This window comes from Myotis yumanensis, unplaced genomic scaffold (assembly GCF_028538775.1).
Source record: "Myotis yumanensis isolate MYYU_CA2020_CCGP unplaced genomic scaffold, mMyoYum1.0.hap1 SCAF_1, whole genome shotgun sequence".
Classification (NCBI taxonomy): domain Eukaryota; kingdom Metazoa; phylum Chordata; class Mammalia; order Chiroptera; family Vespertilionidae; genus Myotis; species Myotis yumanensis.
In genome coordinates, this window is record NW_027223752.1 from 99,605,577 (window position 1) to 99,629,991 (window position 24,415).

General features: G+C 39.2%; 1 protein-coding gene and 1 pseudogene across 1 annotated transcript in view; both read left to right on the plus strand.

Moving 5' to 3' along the window:
• NUDT5 (nudix hydrolase 5) overlaps positions 1-24,415 on the plus strand; it is a 51,314-nt gene that overhangs the window by 8,998 nt on the left and 17,901 nt on the right. The window contains exons 2-3 of the mRNA XM_070428435.1: positions 9,737-9,844; positions 22,682-22,749. Coding sequence (XP_070284536.1) covers positions 9,782-9,844; positions 22,682-22,749 — 131 coding nt within the window. The 5' untranslated portion in view covers positions 9,737-9,781. The remainder of the gene's footprint in view (positions 1-9,736; positions 9,845-22,681; positions 22,750-24,415) is intronic.
• Positions 11,213-20,908, plus strand: LOC138994341 (zinc finger X-chromosomal protein-like; annotated as a pseudogene).

Genomic DNA, 24,415 nt, shown 5'->3' on the forward strand with positions numbered 1-24,415 from the left:
TAGGTTTTCTAATCCATGTTCATCTTTCTGTTGTTCTGGCACCCCTATTATTCGTATGTTGTTTCGTTTCATGTTGTCCCAAAGCTCCCTTAGGCTCTCCTCCTGTCTTTTAATTTTTTTCTCCATTTGCCGTACAGTTTGAGTGTGTTTTGCTTCCTTGTCTTCTAATTCACTAATTCGGTCCTCCGCTTCTTCCAGTCTACTGTTGATACTTTCAATGGAGTTTTTTATTGAAGCTATGTCGCTCTTCATTTCTTCTTGGGACTTACTTAAGTTGTTGATTTTTTCATCTGTTTCTTCTAGCTTCTTGCGTAAGTAGTTGAGTTTTTCATCTGTTTCTTCTTGCTTCTTGAACATCTGGTGCATGTACTCTAGGAACCTTATTCTGAATTCTTTTTCGGTCATGTTGCATATCTCTGTCTCACTTAGCTGCTTTTCTGGCGAGTCCTCCTTTTCTTTCCTTTGGGGGTTTCTTTGCCTACCCATGTTTGATCTCGCTGACATATGTAGATGTTGAGATGTTCAGTGGCTGCTCCCTGGGTGGCAGGGGCTCCTTGGGTTGTGGTTGCTGCTCAGACGGTTGCGGTAGCAGCTGCTTTCCAGTTGGCAGCAGCTCCTCTGGTGGGTGTTGTTCACAGCTGTGTTGGCTCTTCTGGCTGGTTGGGGGGAGGCTTCACGTACAGCTGCTGTTCCACAGACAGAGGATGTGGTGATCAGGAGGCTGCTGTTGCTTGGATCTGCTGCGTTGATTTAAAGGCACAAAATACAACAGAGCAAGGCACAACGTACCAGGCACTGAACACAAGTATATTCACAATATTAATAACCCCAAATAAAGGTGACCACCCGAATTAAGAGAATTAGGGGATAAGGGAGAAAGAAGAGAAGAAGATAAAAGAGAGAACAGAAAAGAAAAATAAGAAAAAAACAAACAAAAAAGGAGTGCAAAAATAGAATTGGGAAAAAAGAGGGGGGAAAAAAAGAGAGCGAAAAAAGAGAATGAAGTAGAAGCGGGGAAGAGACTGTTGGTATGAGGAGCAAACTCCAATAGAACTGCCACTAATCTCAACAAATTCCAGCAACAGATCCCTGGAGATGAATGCAAACTACAAACCACCAATAATATCCAGAGGCGTAAGGGAAAACAGAAGCACAAAAATAACCGGGGTGGGGTGGGGGAGGGAAGGGAAAAACCAGCAGAAAAAAAAAAAAGAAAAAGAAAAAGAAAAACAACCTCACAACCAGTCCTAAAAAAGAAGAAAAAACACAAAACAAAACAAACAAACAAATAAAAAAAAAAAAAAAGCCCAATATATTCAACAATCAAGAAAACAATAGAAAGATAAGAGAGAAAAAAATGTTTGGAAAGTGAAGAAGGATAAAGAATAGGTGTATAAGGATTTAGAGCAGTAGATTGGAAATAGGATATATAAGTAGGGTGGAATTAGACAGGGGGTAAAAAGAGGGAATTGGGAAAGTCTGGAGCAGGAATAGGGTAAGAGAAACAGGACACCAAAAGGGGAAAAGTAAGGAAGAGGGTTTTAGCAAAGAGGTGAAATTGAGATAGGGAAAATTAATGCTAAAGGAACGATGAAAATAGAATGGAGAACACTAATCCCAAAAGAAAATAAAGAGAAAATAAAATGGCACTTTAAAAAATGGTAAAATGGTAGCAGTAATAATACTGGTTAAAAATAACAATGTGGTAATTGAAAGGGTAAAATCAGGTGATGGAAAAAGAAGAAAAAGAGAAAAAAAATTGGTTTCTTAGTAAAAAGGTGAAAAAATTCAAAAAAGAAAAAGAAAAAGAAAAAATTTGCAGTAGTGATGGTCTTTCGGTTCTTCTACTCTTCAGCCTGGTTCGCCTTAGTCCTGCCAGGTATTTAGGAGAGTGTTGAATTTCCCTGCGTTACACTGTTCCTCCGTGTTGTAAATCACAGTCCTGATTTTAAAGCAGGCCGTATTTGTGATCCAGTCTGCCTTAATTTGTATTCCCCTAAGAGTCAGTTTGTGGCTCAGCCTCTGGGTGGCAGTGTTTTTGGGTTGGCCTCTGAGGCTATACAGCTTCTCTATCCTTTTTTAATCCTTACCCTGCTCTGTGTTGTTGGTGGGACTGAAAATCCCTCTATAGGCCAGACCCTGGTAACTCCCAGGGACTAATCAGCTTGTTTTAATCCTTTATCTCATACAGGGTGGAATCTGGGTGTGGCTGTGCTCCTTGCCTGGGGGGCTGGGGGGAGGAATTCCACCCTCTGGAGGAATGGCTGCCCCAGTCCTGGGCCCAGGGGTGTCTCAGCACTCAATTCGCTGCCACCTCCTCCGGCTCCCCCTCTTTCCTCAGCCTCTCCCCAGATTCCCCTCGTCTGCACCTTCACCCTCTCTTCAGCACAGGTGAGTGTCTGTATCCGAACTGTCCTATGAGCAGGGTTCAGTGAAAACAAAGAAACAGACAAACGCAGGCCGGCCGCGGAAACGCTTCTCTCTTACCGGTCTGGGAAACGCTCCTCTCTTATGGGCACTGCATGGTCCGGTCAGTTCCTCAGGATGCCCCCTTTAGTCTCAGTTCTCCACAATCACAAAATCCAAATCTCAAATCTCCTGGCGCCAGCAAACCCGCGGAACTCCTTACCCTGGTCAGGGTCTGTGTCTGTCCCAAGAGACGCGGCTGTCTGCCATGCGGTCTCCCTCCGACCCTCTGGGCTCAGGTCTGGCAAACTTTCCTGCCCAGATCCCTGGTTTTTAACCTTTCCAGGGGAGGTCTGCCCTTCCCGGCTGCAAACCGTCTCACCAGCTGAGTAAATTTGCCAATTCGGGGTGGGTGTTACTAGTTTCAGCTGCTTACTCCGTTTGCTCCGGGACAAGACCTGGGACGCGTCTGCCTATATCGCCGCCATCTTCCAATAATTCTCATTATTGATGTTTCTGTCTCTCCCTTCCTCTCTGAAATCAATAAGAAATATATTCAAAAAAAAAAAAAAAAACCAGAGCATTTAACATTATGTACATGAGTATTTTAAGTATAACAGAGCAAAATGCAGATGACCTTAAATTCTGGCTAATGAAGTGGATAAGATTCAAGTTAAACTTTACTTTTAAATCTCAACATAACCTTGCGACAGCTTAGGAAAGCTGCTCTGTCTCAGTAATGAAGACAGGAGTGTGAGGCATGGAATGGAAACCTCATTTGTTACTGCAACATGTTACTTCTAGTGACTAGTCCCCCATTTAGAAATGGTGCTAAAAATAATTTTTTCTGTTTCTGTAATACTTCTGAGATGCTCTTATAATCCTGAACATTCTGGAAATCAGTACAGTATATACATTCTTAAAAAATATTTTTTTATTGATTTCAGAGAGGAAGGGAGTGGTCGAGAGTCATTGATTGGCTGCCTCTGGCACTCCCTCTACTGGGAATCCAGCCCACAACCCAGGCATGTGTCCCGACCAGGAATCAACCACCACATCCTGGTTCATAAGACAACACTCAACCACTGAGCTACACTGGCCAGGCAGAATATACTTTTGAAGTCACTCTTTAATCACATTTTTGATTATTCATACTGTCAATAGATTGCAACAGAATACTGTTTCCCCTTGGTGTTGATTGTATTAAAGTAATTACCTTAGAGAGGCCCAGCCCTGCTTGCCACATTTTTCCCTTTTGAATTTCTAGGTTTACCCATAATCGGGTAATTTATGTCTGTAGCTTGGTTTTTTTTTTGTCTTTTAGGTCTCTACATTCTAGCTTAAATATTTTTAATACAATCTGTCTGAAACAACTTCGTAGCTACATTTGCCGACCCAGACTTTTTTTTTTTAATCCTCACTAGAGGATACTTTTCCATGATATTTTTAGAGAGAAATATCGATGTGAGAGAAACACATCGATTGGTGGCCTCCTGCACGTGCCCTGACCAGGGCCCAGGCCAGGGAGGAGCCTACAACCAAGATATGTGCCCTTGACTAGAATCGAATTCTGGACCCTTGGGTCTGCAGGCCGACGCTTTATCCACTGAGCCAAACTGGCTAGGGCTACTGTTTTGATTAAAGGCTTTTGTAATTTCAGTTTAACTAACTTGGGTAAATGAGCAGATGCAGAACTATCCTTCAGAATAACACTTCTTCACCTTTTTGGAGATCACAATCCCTTAAAAAATCTGAGGGATGCTATCTATACTAATAAAAGGATAATATGCTAATTAGGGCAGACATCTTCCAGATGTCCGTCTGGACAAAGCCACAGCGGCTGCGAGGCCCGGGGCTCAGGCAGCCATGGGCTCACGGCAACCGTGGGCTCAGGCAACTGTGAGCCCCGGCAGCTGCGAGGCCCAGGGCTCAGGCCTCACAGCTGCCGCGGCCGGCAGTGGCAGCAGCAGTGGAGTGATGGGGGCGGCGTCTTCCCTTGATCAGCCTGGTCACCTCCTGCAGAGGGAGGCCAGACTGCGGCTTAGGCCCACTCCCCTGGGTATGTTCAATTTGTAACAATGAAAATACATCCTGCATATAAGATATTTACATTACAATTCATAACAGTAGCAAAATTACAGTTATGAAGTAGCAACGAAAATAATTTTATGGTTGGGAGTCACCACAACATGAGGAACTGTATTAAAGGGTCGCAGCATTAGGAAGGTTAAGAACCACTACTCTATACATTAGCAAACCCCGCCCCCCCACCATCTTTTTCACTCTCCTTTTCTTTCTTAATCTTTCTCTATAAAACTTAATCACCCAACAGAAATTATGTATATTGTTCCTCACTTTTTCTCCCCACCAGAAGGTAAACTCCTGCAGGGCAGGGCCTTTGCTCTGTCCACCACTGTATTCCTAACACTAAGGATGTTCTCTCACTTTCAGTGGCTCTGCTACAAGCTGCTTTAGCCAAGTTGCCTAAGATATTCAATTGGTTATGAATATTAATTAGTTGTGCATACTTCTTCACAATTTAAATGAGTGTGAAGATGTATAGACATATCTTTCTCTCATCATTAAGTGGTTTTTATTTAGCATATAGTCATCTTTTCTTACCTAAGACCTCAAAATTTGCTTCTTTGCCAAAGTCCTTATTAAAAATTGAATTTCTAGGTTTACCCATAACTGGCAAGCAACAATGTTGATAACATTTTAATACAGCAGAAATACATTTGATTTTACAACAGAAATACATGTTGCACATCAGGCAAAATATACACCCAGAGGAGAGTAAAGTGGTTGCTTGGTACAGCAATGCCTTGCTTCACTAGCCTGCTGAGTTCAAGGCAGAATTCCTTGACTAGCATGCTAGCTTTGTCAATCTTTGGACCCAATGTGACCTTCAGTAACCCAGCTATCCTGAACATTTGCCTGTTAGATATTTTAAGAATGCAAAGTTAGTGAGTGTTAATTGAGATGTAGTTCACACACCATAAAATTCACCTTAAACTAGAATTCAGTGGTTTTTAGTATATTAACAAGATTGTGCCACTATCACCATATTTAATTCCAGAACATTTTCATCCAAAAGGAACACGATACCCATAGGCAGTCACTCCCTATTCCCTCCTTCCTTCCCCCAGTCCCTTGGTAATCACTAATCTGCCTTCTGTCTCTATGGATTTGCCTATTCTGGATATTTCATGTAAATAGAATCACAATATTTGGCCTTTTGTGTCTGCCTTCTTTCACTTAGCATAGATGTTTTCAAGGTTCATCCGTGTTGTAGCATGTGTGATAACTTTATTCCTTTTTATGGCTGAATAATATTCCATTGTAAGGAACACCATACTTTATTTACCCATTCATTAATTGATAAGACATTTAGTTATTTCCACTTTGGGGCTATTAGGAATAATACTTTCATGAACATTTCTATACAAGTTTTTGTGTGAGCATGTTTCATTTTTCTTGGTTATATACCTAGGAGTGAAATTACTTGGTCATGTGGGAACTCTGGTTAAACTTTTGAAGAACTCAGGCTGTTTTTCTGAGTGCCTGCACCATTTTACATCCCTACCAGCAGTGTATGTATGAGAGTACTGGCTTCTCCATATTCTCACTAACACTTGTTATTATCGGTCTTTTATAATAATCATTGTAGTGGGGGGTGAAGTGTTATCTTATTGTGGTTTTGATTTGCCTTTCCTTGATGGCCACCGATTTTTAACATATTTTCATGTGCTTATTGGCCATTTGTAGGTTTTCTTTGGAGAAATGTCTATTCAGATCCTTTGCCTGTTTTCAATTAGGTTGTCTTTAAAATATTGTTATAAAAGTTTTTTACATATTTCAGATACAGTCTCCTATCAGAGTTGCAAACTTTTTTTTTTTTCATTCTGTGGATTATCTTTTTGCTATGTTGATAGTATCTTTCAAAGCACAAAAATTTTTAATTTTGATGAAGTCCCAATTTATCTCTTTTCTTTGGTTTCTTTGGGCTTTAGGTGTCATATCTAAGAGACCACTGCCTAATCCAAGATTATGAAGATTTACACTTATATTTTCTTTTAAGAGTTCTATAGTTTTAGCTCTTAGATTTAGGTCTTTGGCCCATTTTGAGTTAATTTTTCTATATGGTATACATAGAGGCTCATTTTCATTCTTATGTGCATTTCTAGTCCCAGAACAATTTGTTGTAAAGACTATTCTTTCCCCCACTGAATTGTCTCAGCATTCTTGTTGATAATCAAAAGACCATAAACCTGGACTCCCAGGTTCTATTCCATCAATATACATGTCTAGCATTATGGTAGTACCCATACCATCTTGATTACTTTTACAGAAAGTTTTGAAATCAGGCAGTGTGAGTCATTTAACTTTGTGCCAAGATAATTTTGAAGTTGAGTTTAACTAACTTAGTCAAATAAAAACAAGTAGATGAGGAACAATTGAACAAGTCTAAGCAGGCCCCACACTAACCTAATTCTTAGGAACAGAATGACTCTCTAGACTTATCCAGCCAGATTCATTTTATTCCTTCCTTTACTTATTCAGCAGTGATTTTAGGGAGTTTTTATAGCAACATAGCTGTGAGCAGTGTTGAAAGTTGGACAATGTAAAGGAAAATCTAGTGTCTAGACCAGGGGTGGGCGAACTTTTTGACTCGAGGGCCACAATGGGTTCTTAAACTGGACCGAAGGGCCGTAACAAAAGCATGGATGGAATGTTTGTGTGAACTAATATAAATTCAAAGTAAACATCATTACATAAAAGGGTACGGTCTTTTTTTTTTTTTTTAGTTTTATTCATTTCAAACGGGCGGATCCGGCCCGCGGGCTGTAGTTTGCCCACGGCTGGTCTAGCAGATAGTTTTGAAAATTATTTCATCCTAAGTGGGAGTAGTGGTGATGGGGATGTTAGAGCTAGAATTTTTAGGATTTGCAATGGATAAATTATGGTTGGTAAAGAAAAATTGGGGATTGAAGATACTTATATTTCTAGCTTGGGCATGATGGGTAGATATAGTTAGGGAAATAGATTGTGTAAAGATAGAGTAAAGATAGTTTTATCTGTTCTTTCAAGAAATCTGACAAGTTTGGAGGAGAAAACAGGGTTATGAGAAGGTTGATTGTTTCTGTTTTGCTGGTTGTGTTTTAGGGTGGGGGAAACTTGCTGTCTGAGGTAAATATTGAAGATGTGATGGGTAGTTTAATTATTACTTTAATTCCCAGGAGAAATGTAGAGCAAAGCCAGTTTTTTTTTCCTCTAAGACATTAAGAGAGGTAATAATTCTTAATGTCTGTATTTTCTCTAGAGCTAAAGTTGGGAGGTGGGGTAGGTAGGGAACTATAGAACTTAAAAGCAGTGAAGGGTTGGAATTGCCATTGAGAAATGTAAATAAAATAACAAGGAAACAGAAAATAGGAATGAAAAAGACAAGACAGGATGAATTCAGGAAGTCCAATAGCTAAATTTCAGTTCCTGAGAAAGCAGAGAAATGGGGGTAGGGAGTTATTGGTGAAATAATTCAAGAAAAGCTCCCCATCAAGAATGTGCGTCTGAAGTTTCCAGATTGAAGGATCCACTGAGTGCCCAACACAGTAACATCAACATGAAGACATGAATAACTAAGTTTGCAGAGCAAGAAAGCAGGTCTCAAAGAAAAAGGATCAGGAATCAGAATGGCTTCAGATTTTCTAACAGCAATACCAGAAGCAAAACAACTGAGCACCACCTGCCTATTTCTGCTAGAAAATTATTTTCAGTGCATGTATAATAATAAAAGCGTAATATGCTAATTAGACCGGACAGCCAAACAACCTTCTGGACGTCCTTCCTGATGAAGCTGTGGGGGCGGGGGCTGAGGCAGAGGGGTTAGGGGCAATCAGGCAGGCAGGCAAGTGGTTAGGAGCCAGCAGTCCCAGATTGCGAGAGGGTGCAGGACAGGCTGAGGGACCCTCCCCTCACCCCCCCCCCCCTGCATGATTTTCGTGCATCGGGCCTCTAGTAATTCTATATATAGCCAGATTATCAATCAACTCATATCGAAAAAAACATGTCCAGACATTCAGGGTACAAAAAAATGAGGGAATTTAGCCAGGATAGAGGAAAGAGTAGTAAAAACAAATGGGAAGGGACTGCTCTTCTCATCACAGATCTTGTAGTCCTAGTTAACTGCAACTTTGCACATTAAAACTTTAAAGTGAATGGGTCACAATAATGTAAATGTATTGAATATCACTGAACTGTACATTTTAAAAATTATTAACATGGTATATCTATTTACCACAAGTAAAAAAAATTAAATAGAAGATAGAAATAGCCAACCCATACAAATCTTTTTTTTTAATTTTGTTTTATTGCTTAAAATATTACAAAGAGTAGTACATATGTCTCCTTTTTTTTTCCCCTTGACCTTCCCCTAACCACCAGTGTCTTGTGTCCATTGTTATGCTTATATGCATGCATACAAGTCCTTTGGTTGATCTCTTTCCCCTGACCGCCCCCCCCACCGACCCTCCAGTCTTCCCACTGTAGTTTGACAGTCTGTTCGATGCTGTACTGCCTCTGTATCTATTTTTGTTCATCAGTTTATAAGGGTCTTTATTATCCATAAATGAGTGAGATCATGTGGTATTTTTCTTTCATTGACTGGATTATTTCACTTAGCATAATGCTCTCCAGTTCCGTCCATGCTGTTGCAAATGGTAAAAATTCCTTTTTTACAGCAGCATAGTATTCCATTGTGTAGATGTACCACAGCCATACAACTCTTGATGTTTAGCTATAAAGGGTTGATAAAGGACAATACTTGAGGGGTGGCATGGGGAATAGTATACCATCTTTGTACTGTCCCCTTGGAATGTCTATTAAATGTTAAGTCAGAAAATCTAAAAATGTTCTCTAAGGTGTCCTAGTACATGCCCAGAGGAACTTGGCTGCTGTGGACTGGACCTTACTGGGATGGCTTTTAAGTTCTTCCCTGGATGCTCTAAGGGTAGGGGTGGGGAACATCCAGTCCAAAATCATTATATGTTTTACCAAATATAGCAGGCTCATTTTTAAGTTGATATGTTGTAGGGCCTGAGAATGATGGTATAAATATCTAAGTGGCCCTTGGCAGAAAAAAGGTTCCCCACCCCTACTCTAGTGCCTCTGTTTACTTTTCTACCTAGGACAGTTCTCCCAGATCCTCAGATGAGAAAAGAAGCTTCGATGATAAATTAGTTTTTTCCATTTAAGTACTTTGACGAGTGGCTTATCAACAGATGTTTAATTCAGAAAAATAAACGTAGCCTAAACATATCTCATTCTCTTGCAGTGTCAACCTCTTGCCTAAGAACTGGAAAGACTGACTAGTTTGAACATGGAAAACCAAGAACCAGTGGATTCTTCTGGAAAAACCAAACAGTTTACTATTTCAGAGGAGGTATAAATTGTTTTTCACTTACTTTTCCCCTCCCCACATAAAACTAATTTGCAAAGAAATGCATGGACTATTTGTTGTTTCAGGTTATTTTTTTTTTAATTCTTAAAGACAGATTTTAAACATTATTCCTGTTCCCTTTTTAGGACACAGGGACATTGTGCTCTTGTGTGAGAGCAGTGGCATATCCCTCTTAATTCTATGTATTAGTGAAATTGAGACTATTTAAAAGTGGACGTTGGCTGTTGGTACAAAACTTCTCAATTTTTACTAAAAGTTTCTCTGGGTTGCCGTAACCGGTATGGTTTGGATCAGTGGATAGAGCATCGGCCTACAGACTGAAAGGTCCCAGGTTCAATTCCGGTCAAGGGCATGTACCTTGGTTGCGGGCATATCCCCAGTAGGGAGTGTGCAGGAGGCAACTGATTGATGTTTCTCTCTCATCGATGTTTCTAACTCTCTATCCCTCTCCCTTCCTCTCTGTAAAAAAATCAATAAAATATAAAAATTTAAAAAAAGTTTCTCTGGGTAGAACAATAAACCGGATGTGAGTTTTAGGGCTTAGACATTTCATACTTAGGTATCACATCTTAATTACCTGTTTATGGTCTCAATATGTATAAGAACAATAAAAACGTAACTTTTTAGTTGTAGTCTAAATTCCAGAACAAATGTATGTTCTGTATGCTACTCAGTTTAGATTTTAAAAAGTCTCTCCCTATAGGAACCGTTGCAATGGATAAATTTTAAATCCTTCATCTTGGAACTCTGATCTTGACACTGTTTAGCAATTCTCTCTTTTTTTTTTTTTTTTTTAATATATTTTATGATTTTTTACAGAGAGGAAGGGAGAGGGATAGAGAGTTAGAAACATAGATGAGAGAGAAACATCCATCAGCTGCCTCCTGCACACCACCTACTGGGGATGTGCCCGCAACCAAGGTACATGCCCTTAACTGGAATTGAACCTGGGACCCTTCAGTCTGCAGGCCGACACTCTATCCACTGAGCCAAACCAGTCAGGGCTAGCAATTCTTTTTGATGTAAAAATCTCTCCATGTAGTCTGGTGAGTTCCAGGTGCCCCAAGGCCAGCCTCATGCAGTGACCTGTCCGCCTGGTGGGTGACCCATGGGGCAGCCCACCAATTGCCCTTCTATGGTGGCATGGTGGGCGGTGCCCAGCAGTCCCTGAGGAGTAAGGTCCAGGGAGGAGCCTGGCTGCCCTGGGAAGGTGGCAGAGGTGTGCTCCATAAATGGGCTAGGGGTTGGGGGAGGGTCACCCAGTGACCCTGGAGGTGGTTGAGGAGCCTCTCATAGAGGCCTGGCCTGGAGGTGAAGGCTGTAGGTGTGAGGAGCTGTGACTGATGAAAATTAAAGGCCGTGGATGAAGATGGACTTGAATTACAACCACAAGAGCCAAACTCTTTTTTTTATGTTTTTTTTTTTAATTTCAAGAAAAACAATTTTAAATATAATGCTACATGCAATAAACCTTAATATTTCAAGAAAAACTATCTTAAATATAATGTTACATGCAGTAAACATTAATATCTCAAGAAAAACTATTTTAAATCTATAATAATAAAAGCGTAATATGCTAATTACACTGGACAACCTTCCAGACGAAGCCAGGGCTGCAAGGGAAGCCCTGATCCTGGGTGCCAGATAGAAGCCAGTGCTGGCAGCCAGGGGAACGAAGGCCTACTCTGGCACAAATTTTGTGCATCGGGCCTCTACTATGATAATGTTACATGCAATAAACACTAATTATTTAAGGAAAATGATCTTATATATAATAATATTACATGCAATAAATATTAATATTTCAAGAATAAAAGGATTTTAAGTATAATATTACCAAAACTGTACTAACATAGTATGATATCACAAAAGTTGTAGGAAATATTAAAAATCAGCAAATAACAGGATTACTTCTAGTATATTTTTCCCCCCTCTGGCTCTATTTTTGTTCATCAGTTTATGTTGTTCATTATATTCCACAAATGAGTGAGATCGTATATTTATCTTTCTCCAACTGGGTTATTTCGCTTAGCATGATGCTTTTAAAGTCTATTTTGTCAGATATGAGTATTGCTACTCCAGCTTTCTTTTTCTTTTCCATTTGCATGGAAAAATTTTTCCCATCCCTTCACTTTCATCCTGTGTATGTCTTTTGTTTTGAGGTGGGTCTCTTGTAGGCAGCATATAGTTGGGTCATGTTTTTGTATCCATTCAGCTACCCTACACCTTTTGATTGGAGTATTTGATCCATTTACATTTAGGGTTATTATTGAGAGGTACTGATTTATAGCCATTTTAATTCTGTATGGTTAGGTTCTCTCTCTGTTTCTTCTTCTCAGCAATCCCTTACAGCAATCCGTTTAGTATTTATTGTAATGCTGGCTTGGTGGTGATGAACTCCTTTAGCCTTTTTTTGTCTGGGAAGCTCTTTGACCGTCTATTTTGAATGATAGCCTTGCTGGATATAATAACCTTGGTCTCAGATCCTTGCTTTCCATTACCTTGAGTACTTCATGTTCCCTCCTGGCCTGTAGAGTTTCTGATGAGAAATCAAGTGTCAGCCTTATGGGAACTCCTTTGTAGGTAACAGTTTTCTTTTCTCTTGCTGCCTTTAAGATTCTTTGTCTTTAATTTTTAGCATTTTAATTATGATGTGTCTGGGTGGGGGGTCTGTTTGGGTTCTTCTTGTTTGGGGTTCTCTGTGCCTCCTGAACTTGTGTGACTTTTCCCTTTACCAGGTTAGGGAAGTTTTCTACCATTATTTCTTCAAACACCTTCTCTATTCATTTCTCCCTTTCTGCCTCTTCTGGCACATCTACTATTCTAATATTGTTATGTTTCACATTGTCCCACAGCTCCCTTAAGCTGTCCTGTTTTTTTATTGTTTTTTCTTTTTGGTTCTCTGACTGAGTGATATTTTCAACTCCGTCTTCTAATTCACTGATTCGATCCTCATTGTCCCCTAATCTGTTGTGTATTCCTTCCAATGTATTCTTTATTTGTGTTATGTCATTCTTTATCTCAGACTGTTCTTTTTTCATAGTTACTATATCTTTTTTCATACTGTTGAGAATTTTTAACATCATTACTGTGAACTCTGTTTCAGATAAATTTCTTATCTCTGCTTCATTTATCTCTTTTTCTGGAGAATTCGCTAGTTCTTTCATTTGTGGGTTGTTTCTTTGTTTCCTCATTTTGGTTGTCTGTTTGGGTTTGTGACTGTATTAGGTAGATCCTCTATACCAGTGGTCAGGAAACTGCAGCTCGCGAGCCACATGCGGCTCTTCGGCCCCTTGAGTGTGGCTCTTCCACAAAATACCACGTGCGGGCGTGCATGTACAATGCGATTGAAACTTCGTGGCCCATGCACAGAAGTCAGTATTTTGTGGAAGAGCCACACTCAAGGGGCCAAAGAGCCACATGTGGCTCGCGAGCCGCAGTTTGCCGACCACTGCTCTATACCTCTCAACCTCTAGTGCAGGACAGTATTAAAGGCTGTTTCTGACTCATTGGATCAGGCAAAGACTTAAAGCCTCCATACCGCCTCCATCTACATTAGCGGTTCTCAACCTGTGGGTCGCAACCTCTTTGGGGGTCGAACGACCCTTTCAAAGGGGTCGCCTAAGACCATCGGAAAACACATATATAATTACATATTGTTTTTGTGATTAATCACTATGCTTTAATTATGTTCAGTTTGTAACAATGAAAATACATCCTGCATATCAGATATTTACATTACAATTCATAACAGTAGCAAAATTACAGTTATGAAGTAGCAATGAAAATAATTTTATGGTTGGGGGTCACCACAACATGAGGAACTGTATTAAAGGATCGTGGCATTAGGAAGGTTGAGAACCACTGGTCTACATACTAATAGGATTCAGACTTGAATTGCCCCCAGGTAATCATCCTCAGGTGTGGTGAGAGTTTTTTCAACAGGGTGGGACAGTTGCTTCTGCCTGGAGGCTAATTGTTACTTTTAATCTTTCTCTTTTTTTAAAATATATTTCTTTATTGATTTCAGAGAGGAGGGGAGAAGGAAAGAGAGATAGAAACATCAATGATGAGAGAGAATCATTGATTGGCTGCCTCCTGGGATGGAGCCTGCAACCCAGGCATGTGCCCATGGCCAGAATTGAACCTGGGACCCTTCAGTGTGCAGGCTGATGCTCTATTCACTGAGCCAAGCCACTGAGCCAAGCTGGTTATGGCTACTTTTAATCTCTTAAGTGGCCTCAGGGCAAGGTGTTTTCCAATAGGGTGTGTCGACTGTCTTCCCCCCAGGCAAGGCAGATGTCTATGTGGGAAAGATGTCCTCCACTGTGTGAGGGAATGACTCAGCCCAGGAAACTTGGGGTGTCTGCCTTCTGAGCTCTATCCCCTGAGTCCCCAGTCCTGGGTTCTGCTCTCACAGCTCCAGTCCACTTCACCCTCCCTCTGCCAGAGCACAAGGTGGGTGACTCCACACAGGAAGTTTTTGTGTGTTGGCCCTTTAAGGGGGTGCCTGAACTTGAAGCTGCCACTCCCTGGCAGATAGTACCCCACTGCTTTTCACAGCTAGATGTTATGTGGGTACCTTCCTCAGTTTGGTGCTCTCTGCTGGGGAGCCTAGCTTTGGGATTAGATCCCAAAGTTCTCAGTGGCACTCCTTCTCCCCCCACAGCTAAGAAATCTCTCCGGGACTTCAGTTGTTGTCTGTGGGTGCCCAGCCAACCCTTTCACACCTTCATTCCTCCTACCAGTCTCTATGCGGTCTCCACCTTCGGTCCTTGGGTATCAGGGTTCTCTCCTGTGAGTTTTCCATTGGTTATTCAGGAAGCCTTTCATTATTTCAGTTGTAATTCCACCTTGTTTCTGGGAGCATGTCCGTGCAGCATCCTCTTCCTCTGCCACCATTTGTTATCTCTCCAAACTCTTTTTTGATGCAACAATTTTTCAGAACACTTCCCATACATTTCTCACTTGATCATCACAACAGTCTTGTGAGGAACTGATGCTGCACACCCGGATGGTGATCAACTTATCGTGGAAGTAGGAGAAATTGTTTTTATTTCAGATGTTGATTCAGACATACTATGCATAACTTTGTTCATATGACCCAGATTCAGTTGTAATCCAAAATGTTATTGGGGATGTTGTTATTGAAGATGTTTAGATATCATGAAAGAAGCAGATGTATCTGAAACAGTCATCATTATCCTGAGCAAGTGCTGGATTCAGATGTAACTGAAGAAGTTTCTGTAGAACATTAAACAGTCCCAGATGCTGTTTTAGCTCCCGATATTCAGCGTCAATGTCTATACCAGAACACATCTTGACAAGTGAATTTATACATGTGTCTGGTGTTGGACACGTTGAACATGGGGTTCATGATAGTGTAGTAGAGGCAGAAATTGTCACTGATCCTCTGACAGCTGATGTGGTTTCAGAAGTACTGGTAGCAGTGTACCTCTGAAGCAATTATAGATGCCAATGGGATCCCTGTGGAAGAGCAAGATGATGACAAGAGCAAGTGTGAGGAATACCTTATAAATTCCATAGATGATGCTGGCAAAATAGGATATGACAGTTCCTCTGGAATGACCTAGGGCTCAGAGTCAGAAATCAGTCCTTGTGAAGTGGATGGCACCTGCCCTGAAGTCATTGAAGTGTACATTTTTAAGGCTGACCCTGGAGAAGATGACTTAGGTGGCACCATAGACATTGTGAAGAGAGAGTCTGCGAATGATTATGAAGTTGAACTACTTGATCAGAATAGCAGTATTCATTTGCCAAGAGAAAAGATGGTTTATATGACTGTCAATGACTCTCAGCAAGAAGATGAAGATTTAAATGTTGCTGAAATTTCTGATGAAGTTTATTATGGAAGTAATTGTAGGAGAAGAGAGTGCTGCTGCAGCAGTGGCAGCAGCTGCCGCACAAAAACAGCAAATCGATGACAATTAAATAAAAACCTTCATGCCAGTGTGGCAGCAGCTTACTGTAATAATTCTCATGGAACTGAAAACTGGAATGGCACTGCAAGTGCCCTCTTGCACATAGATGAATCCACCAGGCTCAGCAAACTGACTAAATAAAAACCAAAGAGAAGGAGAAGACCTGATTCCAGGTAGTACCAAACAACAATAATAATTGGCCCTGATTGACATCCCTCGACTATCTGTCCTTGCATGATTTGTGGGAAAATGTTTGTCAAGAGGTTTTTTTGAAAAAGCACATGAAAAACCATCCTGAACAGCTTGTCAAGAAGAAATACTGCTATACTGACTGTGATTATACTACCAACAAGAAAAGATGTTTGCAGAAATACCTGGAGAGCCATAAGCTGACCAACAAGACAGAGAAGGCCATTGAATGCAATGAATGTGGGAAGCATTTCTCTCATGCTGGGGCTTTGTTTACTCACAAAATGGTGCAAAAGGAAAAAGGAGCCAACAAAATGGGGTTCACAGCAAGAATTTTTCTCATATTTGCATGGAATGTGGTAAAGGTTTTTGTCACCCATTAGAGCTCAAAAAGCACATGCAAATCCAACTGAGGAGAAGCCAAACCAATGACAGTACTGCAAATATAGTTCTGCAGACTCTTCTAATTTGAAAATGCATGTAAAAACTAAGCATAGTAAAGATATGCCATTCAAGTGTAACAGTTGTCTTTAGACATTTTTAGAGACCGAAAAGGTGCGGTAACATGCTCTCATTCACCAAGAAAGATACCAATGTTTGCATTGTGATCACAAGAGTTTGAACTCAAATGATTTTGAACACATAATTTCAGTTCACATGAAGAACTACCCCCATAAGTGTGACATGTTGATAAAGGGGGTCAGAAGGAACATGGCCTGCCCACAAAGTTTAAAAAATGAACCCTTGTAGACCTTGTGGCTTTAAGATTGCGGATCCATTTGTTCTAAGTTGCCATACTATCTTGGTTCACACAAAAGAGCTTCCATTTAGGCGTAAGAGATGTAGGAAGAGATTTAAGCAACAAAATGAGCTTAAAAAGCATATGAAGACAGACAGTGGAGGAAAGTGATCAGTGGAGTACTGTGAGTATAGCACTACAGATGTCTCAGGCTTTAAACAGCATGTTTTTTCCATTCATATGAAAGATTACCCTCACCATTGTGAGTACTGCAAGAAGGGGTTCCTAAGACCTTCAGAAAAGAACCAGCACACAGCCCTGGCAAGTGTGGCTCTGTTGGTAGAGCATCGTCCTGTGCACCAAGGGGTCGCCAGTTCGATTCTTAGTCAGGGCACATGTCTGTGTTGCAGGCTCAATCCCTAGAAGGGGCATGCCGGAGGCAGCTGATATATGTATCTCTCTCACATCAGTGTTTCTCAACCTCTCCCTCTCTTTCTAAAATCAGTAAAAAGCATATGTAAAAATAAATAAATAAAAACATTTTTTAAAAACAAGAACCAGCACACAATGCACGGCATCTTAAAGTGGGCCCACCCCAACAATACTTCTACAGACGTTTGTGGAGATGTTAGCCTTGAAGCAGAAAATTCATTTTAAAGCTAAACAGTCTCATTCACATACAATACTGTATATTGGTTTATGCTATGCATAGAGTACTGCTTCTAGTTGACTTTTTTTTTTTTTTTTTTTTACATTTTGTTCAATAGTGTGTTCTGAATTCTATTCAGTTTGTTTAATCAATGGGGAAAAGCAGCCACACGCAAATTGCTTTTAATGAAATAATCCTTGCTTCTGTACTGAAATTTTCTATCTCGATGGTTTTATATTTATTTAATATTTATCTTGCTTACCTTGATGGTACTCTTGGAGACCAGTGGTCGGCAAACTCATTAGTCAACAGAGCCAAATATCAACAGTACAACGATTGAAATTTCTTTTGAGAGCCAAATTTTTTAAACTTAAACTATATAGGTAGGTACATTGTTATTAACTTAATTAGGGTACTCCTAAGGCTTAGGAAGAGCCACACTCAAGGGGCCAAAGAGCCGCATGTGGCTCGCGAGCCGCAGTTGGCTGACCACTGTTCTAGACCATTTAACTTAAAGTTAGGGTAACTTTAGATAGAGTCAACATGATTACTTTCAAAGTAATCACTTTACCGCCCCCATAAATTTCTCACAATAAAATTGTCAGAGACATCTACTTACGTAAGTGGGAGGTTTAACAGTTAGGTCTAATTATGCTAACATGGAAGTCATTTACTTGTTTTACTTATTAATCTTTTCAGACCACATGACAATGAAAGTTTCCATTTGAGCTTTTGCATCCCTGGCATTGATGAGTAAAGAACAGTGGCTGGGTTTGTGTTTACTTTTCATTTTGTTTAGAGGACAAAATACTTTGGGGTGGGGGGCTTTCTTTGGAGTATTTTCATCTTTTGTCAGCATAGCAAACTTTTAGGAAACTTTACTGAAAAATTTTGCTTGATCCTGTTGTATTTTAATTGTTCTGTCTGTGCTGCTTTGTCTTGGAATGTTTATGTGCTACAAATGAGACTTAGTATTGAGGACTGCATATTGAAATATCCTAGAGATAATTTGTGGCTCATAGGATCTTTTGCAACTATATATATATATATATGTGTATATATATATATATATATATGTGTATATATATATATAAATGTACCATGAATTATATATGTATTATATGTATCTGTGTGTATTGCTTATTTTACATATTTATACACACAACTCCAAGTAGTAGTTGTTTAAAATCTATAATGAAAAGTATTAAATTAACAATAACATCAAAGATGCAGGGATTTATAAGGACATTTTATAAATAATGCTCTTCAGAGAGACTGACTACTCAGGTGAAGAATTAAAAGGAAAATAAGAACACTTGCCCTAACCAGTTTGGCTCAGTGGATAGAGCATCGGCCTGCGGACTGAAAGGTCCCAGGTTCGATTCCGGTCAAGGGCATGTACCTTGGTTGCGGCACATCCCCAGTGGGGGGTGTGCAGGCGGCAGCTGATCGATGTTTCTCTCTCATAGATGTTTCTAACTCTCTATCCCTCTCCCTTCCTCTCTGTAAAAAATCAATAAAATATATTTAAAAAGAAAATAAGGACATTGGTATTTTTAAAGTGTAAAAGTATTTTAAGTATCTTTGGTAACTGAAAAATAGCAGTTAAGATGTTTCTAGATAGAATGTTTTCATATAACTTCAGCTCCAAGCCTTTATATTATTCTGAAAAGTTAAGGAGTATCAGACAGACCTTCCTCATTTCTGAGAAGCCCCTGAGAGAACTCTGTGTCACAAAGCTAGGAAAACTGAGGAAGCTATAGCTCCACGGAGATCGAGTGCTAATTATGATTTACAGTTGGCAAGCTCAGTTTACTCTGTTATTTCTTAGTAATAATTAGACTTTCAAAAAGTTAACACGCAAGCTGGCTTTGATTGGAACATAAGATAAAGGTATGTTTAAGGGCATGAGTAGAATTTGAGGCCTTACTTTGAACATCCCAAAGTCTTTCACTGTTTTGTTTTTCTTTGAGTTGACTTTTTTAAAACAAATAGTTCTGACTCAGTTATAAATTCATAAAATGGACACAATTCATTAGAATTTGATTATGTTAAGATAAATTTCTGAGACCAGAAGATAGTTTTTGGGGTGCTTAAATTGGCTGTCAGAACAGGATTACCTGCACATTGTGGGAGATATAAGACTTTTCTTTCCATTTGATAGCTGCCTTGCCACTCCATTATGGTGTTCCATCCTCCCTGTGCTTTTAGGTTTTTAACTTTCATCCTTCTCTTTGCTGTTAATATCTGTATTCAAGTATGTATGGGGTTAGAAATAGAAATAGTGCGTGTTTGGCAAGCCTCAGTGCTGAATTAGTCCAGTTTTAAATCAAGTACTCTAAGCTGGTATGAACTCCAAATTGAATGCCAGTCAAAACCAAAGCATGGGCCAGTCCCAGTGGGAGCTCCTGTGCCCTCTTGGCCTCCATAACATGCTTTAAAAAAAAAAAGTAATTTAAAATTGTTTGATTCATTGCCCTGTAGTACGTACTATCCTTGAAAGCTCTGGTATTTTTGTGAGAACCTTTAAAAATCTCCCTTATTTTTTTTGTCCTGGCTGGTGTGGCTCAGTTGGTTGAGCTTCATCCTGTGCACCAAAAGGTCACTGGTTCATTCCCAGTCAGAGCACATGCCCAGGTTTCGGGTTCAGTCCCTGTTCGAGGTGTGTACCTGAGGCAACCATTGTTTTTTTCTCTCTCTCTCTCCCCCTCTCCCTCCCTCTTCTTTTCTCTCTCTAAAATCAATACAAACATTTTAAATCTCCCTTATTTCTTTATTTTTCCCAAAGGCAATGCAAAACACTTAAGTAAAAGTGGAAATTTATTAATTTTAAGGCAGCCTGTAAAATGAATTCAAAAAATATAATTGGTCATCTAATTATATTTTTTTAAATATACTGAAAGATAAATAACACTTTGTCTTTATCTTTACACACTTTATATTTCTCTTACATAGTCTGGAACCATACACAGTTCTTTTCTTTTTGAAGCAAAATATTGAAACCTTTAAAAGGCACTTAAGCAGTGGTTCTCAACCTCCTGGCCCTTTAAATACAGTTCCTCATGTTGTGACCCGACCATAAAATTATTTTCATTGCTACTTCATAATTTTAATGTTGCTACTGTTATGAATCGTAATGTAAATATCTGATATGCAGGATGGACTTAGGTGACCCCTGTGAAAGGGTCGTTCGACTGCCAAAGGGGTCACGACCCACAGGTTGAGAACCGCTGCTTAAGGGTTTGGTCAAGTGAATATAATAAAATATATTTGTATAAAGAAAAAATGAATTGCCCTAACCGGTTTGGCTCAATGGATAAAGCGTCGGCCTGCGGACTGAAGGGTCCCGGGTTCAATTCCGGTCAGGGGCATGTGCCTTGGTTGCGGGCACATCCCCAGTGGGGAGTGTGCAGGAGGCAACCTGTCGATGTTTCTCTCTCATCGATGTTTCTAGCTCTCTGTCCCTCTCCCTTCCTCCCTGTAAAAAATCAATAAGATATATAAAAAAAGAAAAAATGAATTTGTAGTCACTATTATATACTGACATTAGTTACAACCTAGTTTTAATTCTTAAAACAATTTTGATTAGCAAAGCTAAAAAATGAGTGTTTCAGTTAAATGTTTTAAAGAGGTCAGATTTTTACAAGGACTTAATATAAGTTGTTATTCTATAGAACTATCCTATTAAATGTTGTTATAGCCCTCCTCCTGAACACTTTATTTAAAAAAAGTTAAAATACATAAAAAGAAAATCATATAGGGATGTGTGACATTATTGTCATTGTGTATTTGCAAATAACATGTGAAAATAAAAATCTGACTATTTTCTTGTTAAATAAATAAATAAATAAAAATTTCTCCATGTTATTTGTGACTAGATCTTCTGGTAATTGGTAGGTTGTTTCTGGTAAGAAGTGAAAGACGGGCCTTCCGGGCGCTCAGTCGCTCAGTTAGTTGAGTGTTGTCCTGTACACCAAAAAGGTTGTGGGTTTTATTCCTGGTCAGGAGGCATAAAGGAGGCAACCAATGATGTTTCTCTCTCACATCAATGGATCTCTCCCCCTTCCTCTCTCTAAAATCAACAAACATATCCTTGGGTGAGGATTAAAGAACAAAGTGAAAGAGAGCATAGTCAGAAGCCTATAAACGGCTTTATGTACACAGTGACACTTCCTGTTAGTGCAGTACAGTGCCATGGGAACCTAAACTCAACGTCTAGGCAGAAGCATGCTGAGGGTGCCACTCAGACTGGGTGGGAAATCCGGGTGTCGTTATTAGAAATCCAGTCATTGGACATGGTTTCCCCACAGTCAACTTTGTTGTATAGCAAGCATGTCAGACTCACTGCCCACAATAAATATTTTTGCAGCCCAGCCAATATAACGGTATGTAAGAAACATTTTAATAAAAATTTCGTAACTTAATCCTTACAGTATCCTGTTATACATAATTATTAATAACAAACTACAACGTTCGCTAATGACTGATTATTGTAATCATGTTGCATTCATTTCCCTTACACACCTTACGCGCAGGTGCACCATTTCTCTCCACTAATACTAGCAGCGAATATTTTAGCAGCCGAATGCCACGTCATTGGACTGACTTGTTTGGTGTGCGAAACGGGAAATATTTCGCTTTCAGAGAACAAGAAAAATAGGTTTATTTGCGTTACACTTATTAATTTGTGCAGTTATTCAGTGTCTGGTAAGTTAATGTTCAAGAAAAAATAATTTTTATTAAAATGTTCTATCATTTTATGTTAACGATTACTCATTTATTTCAGCCCTTTGTATTCAGCATGTCTCTATCAAAATAAATCTACGTTTCTGTGAAAATTGAAGCTTTTGGTTTTTTGCAGCCCATGTTAGCCTTTGAGTTTGACATGCTTGTTGTATAGTCATTGAAAGTAAAATGCCACTGATGTGTTCACATACTAAACATATACACCTATGTGACCAGCACCCAGATCAGAGGCCAGAATAAGAGAAGCATCCCAAAGAAGCCCTCATTCCTTTTTGCTCCCTTCTGGTCTTCCCTCCCCACCCCAACCCCAAGAGTTTTCAACTCATTTCTTTTCACCTCTCAGTACTACCTCCGAAACTCCAAATAGAAATAGAACCACCCTTCAGGAAAACAATGTTTAATATACTCAACTGAAAACATGCACATGAATTATTGGAAGGGAAGTGTGATAATTGGGAAGGCCATACAGAGACAATGTGAAAAGAAAACTCTTCTAAATAAAAAAACTCAGTTTGAAAGCTTCCCAATTCATCTGTCGTCTCATCTCCTTTTAGTTAATTGCAGAAGGAAAATGGGTCAAGTTTGAAAAAACAACTTACATGGATCCTACTGGTAAAACGAGGTAAACTATATTTTTTCTTTTGTAAAATGCTTGGTATTGTGGGTTCTCAAATTCTCTATTTAGTATTTGGCATAAACTTTGATATTTTCTTCATTGGAAATTCTGTGTTATAGAGAAATCTAATTTAGCTGTTTTCTTATTGTTAGAATGTTTGAATAACTTACAATCTATGCATATTTATAAATTTGTAAATTTGTTACAATAACTAGTCAGGAAGTTATTTTAACACCATTCTCCCCAAGTAGATTAGTGTTCACCTAAAACTTTTGGGACAAGGCTAATTTAAGCTGATAAAGCAGCAAAATAGTTAACAATACAGGTTCCTTCCTTCTAATTAAACCAATTCTAACCTCTAAATAAGAATTAAAGAGGAAACATTGTGTTTGAGGTAAAAGTTACTTGCTTACTAGTAAACCTTGCTCATGGAAATGTAAATTGGAAAAGGAAATGTTTTATAAAGCATTTCACAATATGTATCAATTGCCATAAAGATATGGTTGGGGCGGAGCTGTTTGGAGCCAGGTCACCATGGGGTCTGAGACTGTGCTAAGAAAACTATTTGGAATCAGTTTTATGCCTAAAAGATGTTCATCAAAACTTTAAAAAAAAATTGAAAGCAACCTAAACATTCTAAATATATGGGGAATAATTATTTTAGTGTATTGATTTGGTAAAATTTATGCATCCATCCACAAAGCAGATTATGAAGACAACCCAGCAATGTGAGAAAAAATTAGTAACGGTAACAAAAAAGAAAATTGTATATATACTTTTTAAACTCTGCCAAATAATGTGTAAGAAAAAGCTAGAGTACCGGCCAGCATGTCTCAGTGGTTGAGCATCGACCGATGAACCAGGAGGTCACGGTTAGATTCCCAGTCAGGCCACATGCCTGGGTTGTAGGCACGATCCCCAGTAGTGGGCTTGCAGAAGGCAGCCAATCAATGTTCTATTCTCACATTGATGTTTATCTCTTTCCCTCTCCCTCCTCTCTCTCAAAAAATCAATAAAAAATCATTTTTTTTTAAAAAAAGCTAGTAGGAAAATATATAGGGCAGCTGTATGATTAACCTTTTTTCTTTTTCAGATTTTCTGTTTAGTAACTTTTTATAAGCATCAGGAAAAATGTATTAAATAGATTAAGCATTTACTTAGTGAAATACAAAAAAGGAATAAAACAATGAGAAAATACAAAAATGTAACTAAATTTAGTATCTAGATTATATGATTTAAATTTATTAGTGTAAAATCTCCATTTAAGTCCAGGCTGACTTGGCTCAGTTAGTTGGGCATCGTCCTGGGCACTGAAACGGTTGCTGGTTTGATTCCCAGTCAGGGCACAAGCCTGAGTAGCAAGCTCAATCCTGGGTAGAGATTGTTCAGGAGGCAGCTGATTGATGTTTTGTTCTCTCTCTCCCTCTCCTTTCCTTTCTCTCTAAAAATGAATTTAAAAATTTTAAAAACTCAATTTAAGTGATCAAATAAGAATACAGCTTCTTTGTGAGGAAATATATCATCAGTGCAAAAGTACATGGACTTGCCAGTAATTTAAACAACTTTTGATTATATCTATTAAACTAGCAAAAATATTAATAAGGCCCAATGTTGGAGAAATAAGTAGCACTGTTAAATTAAAACCCTAAAGAAAACTAAGCACACTACAATC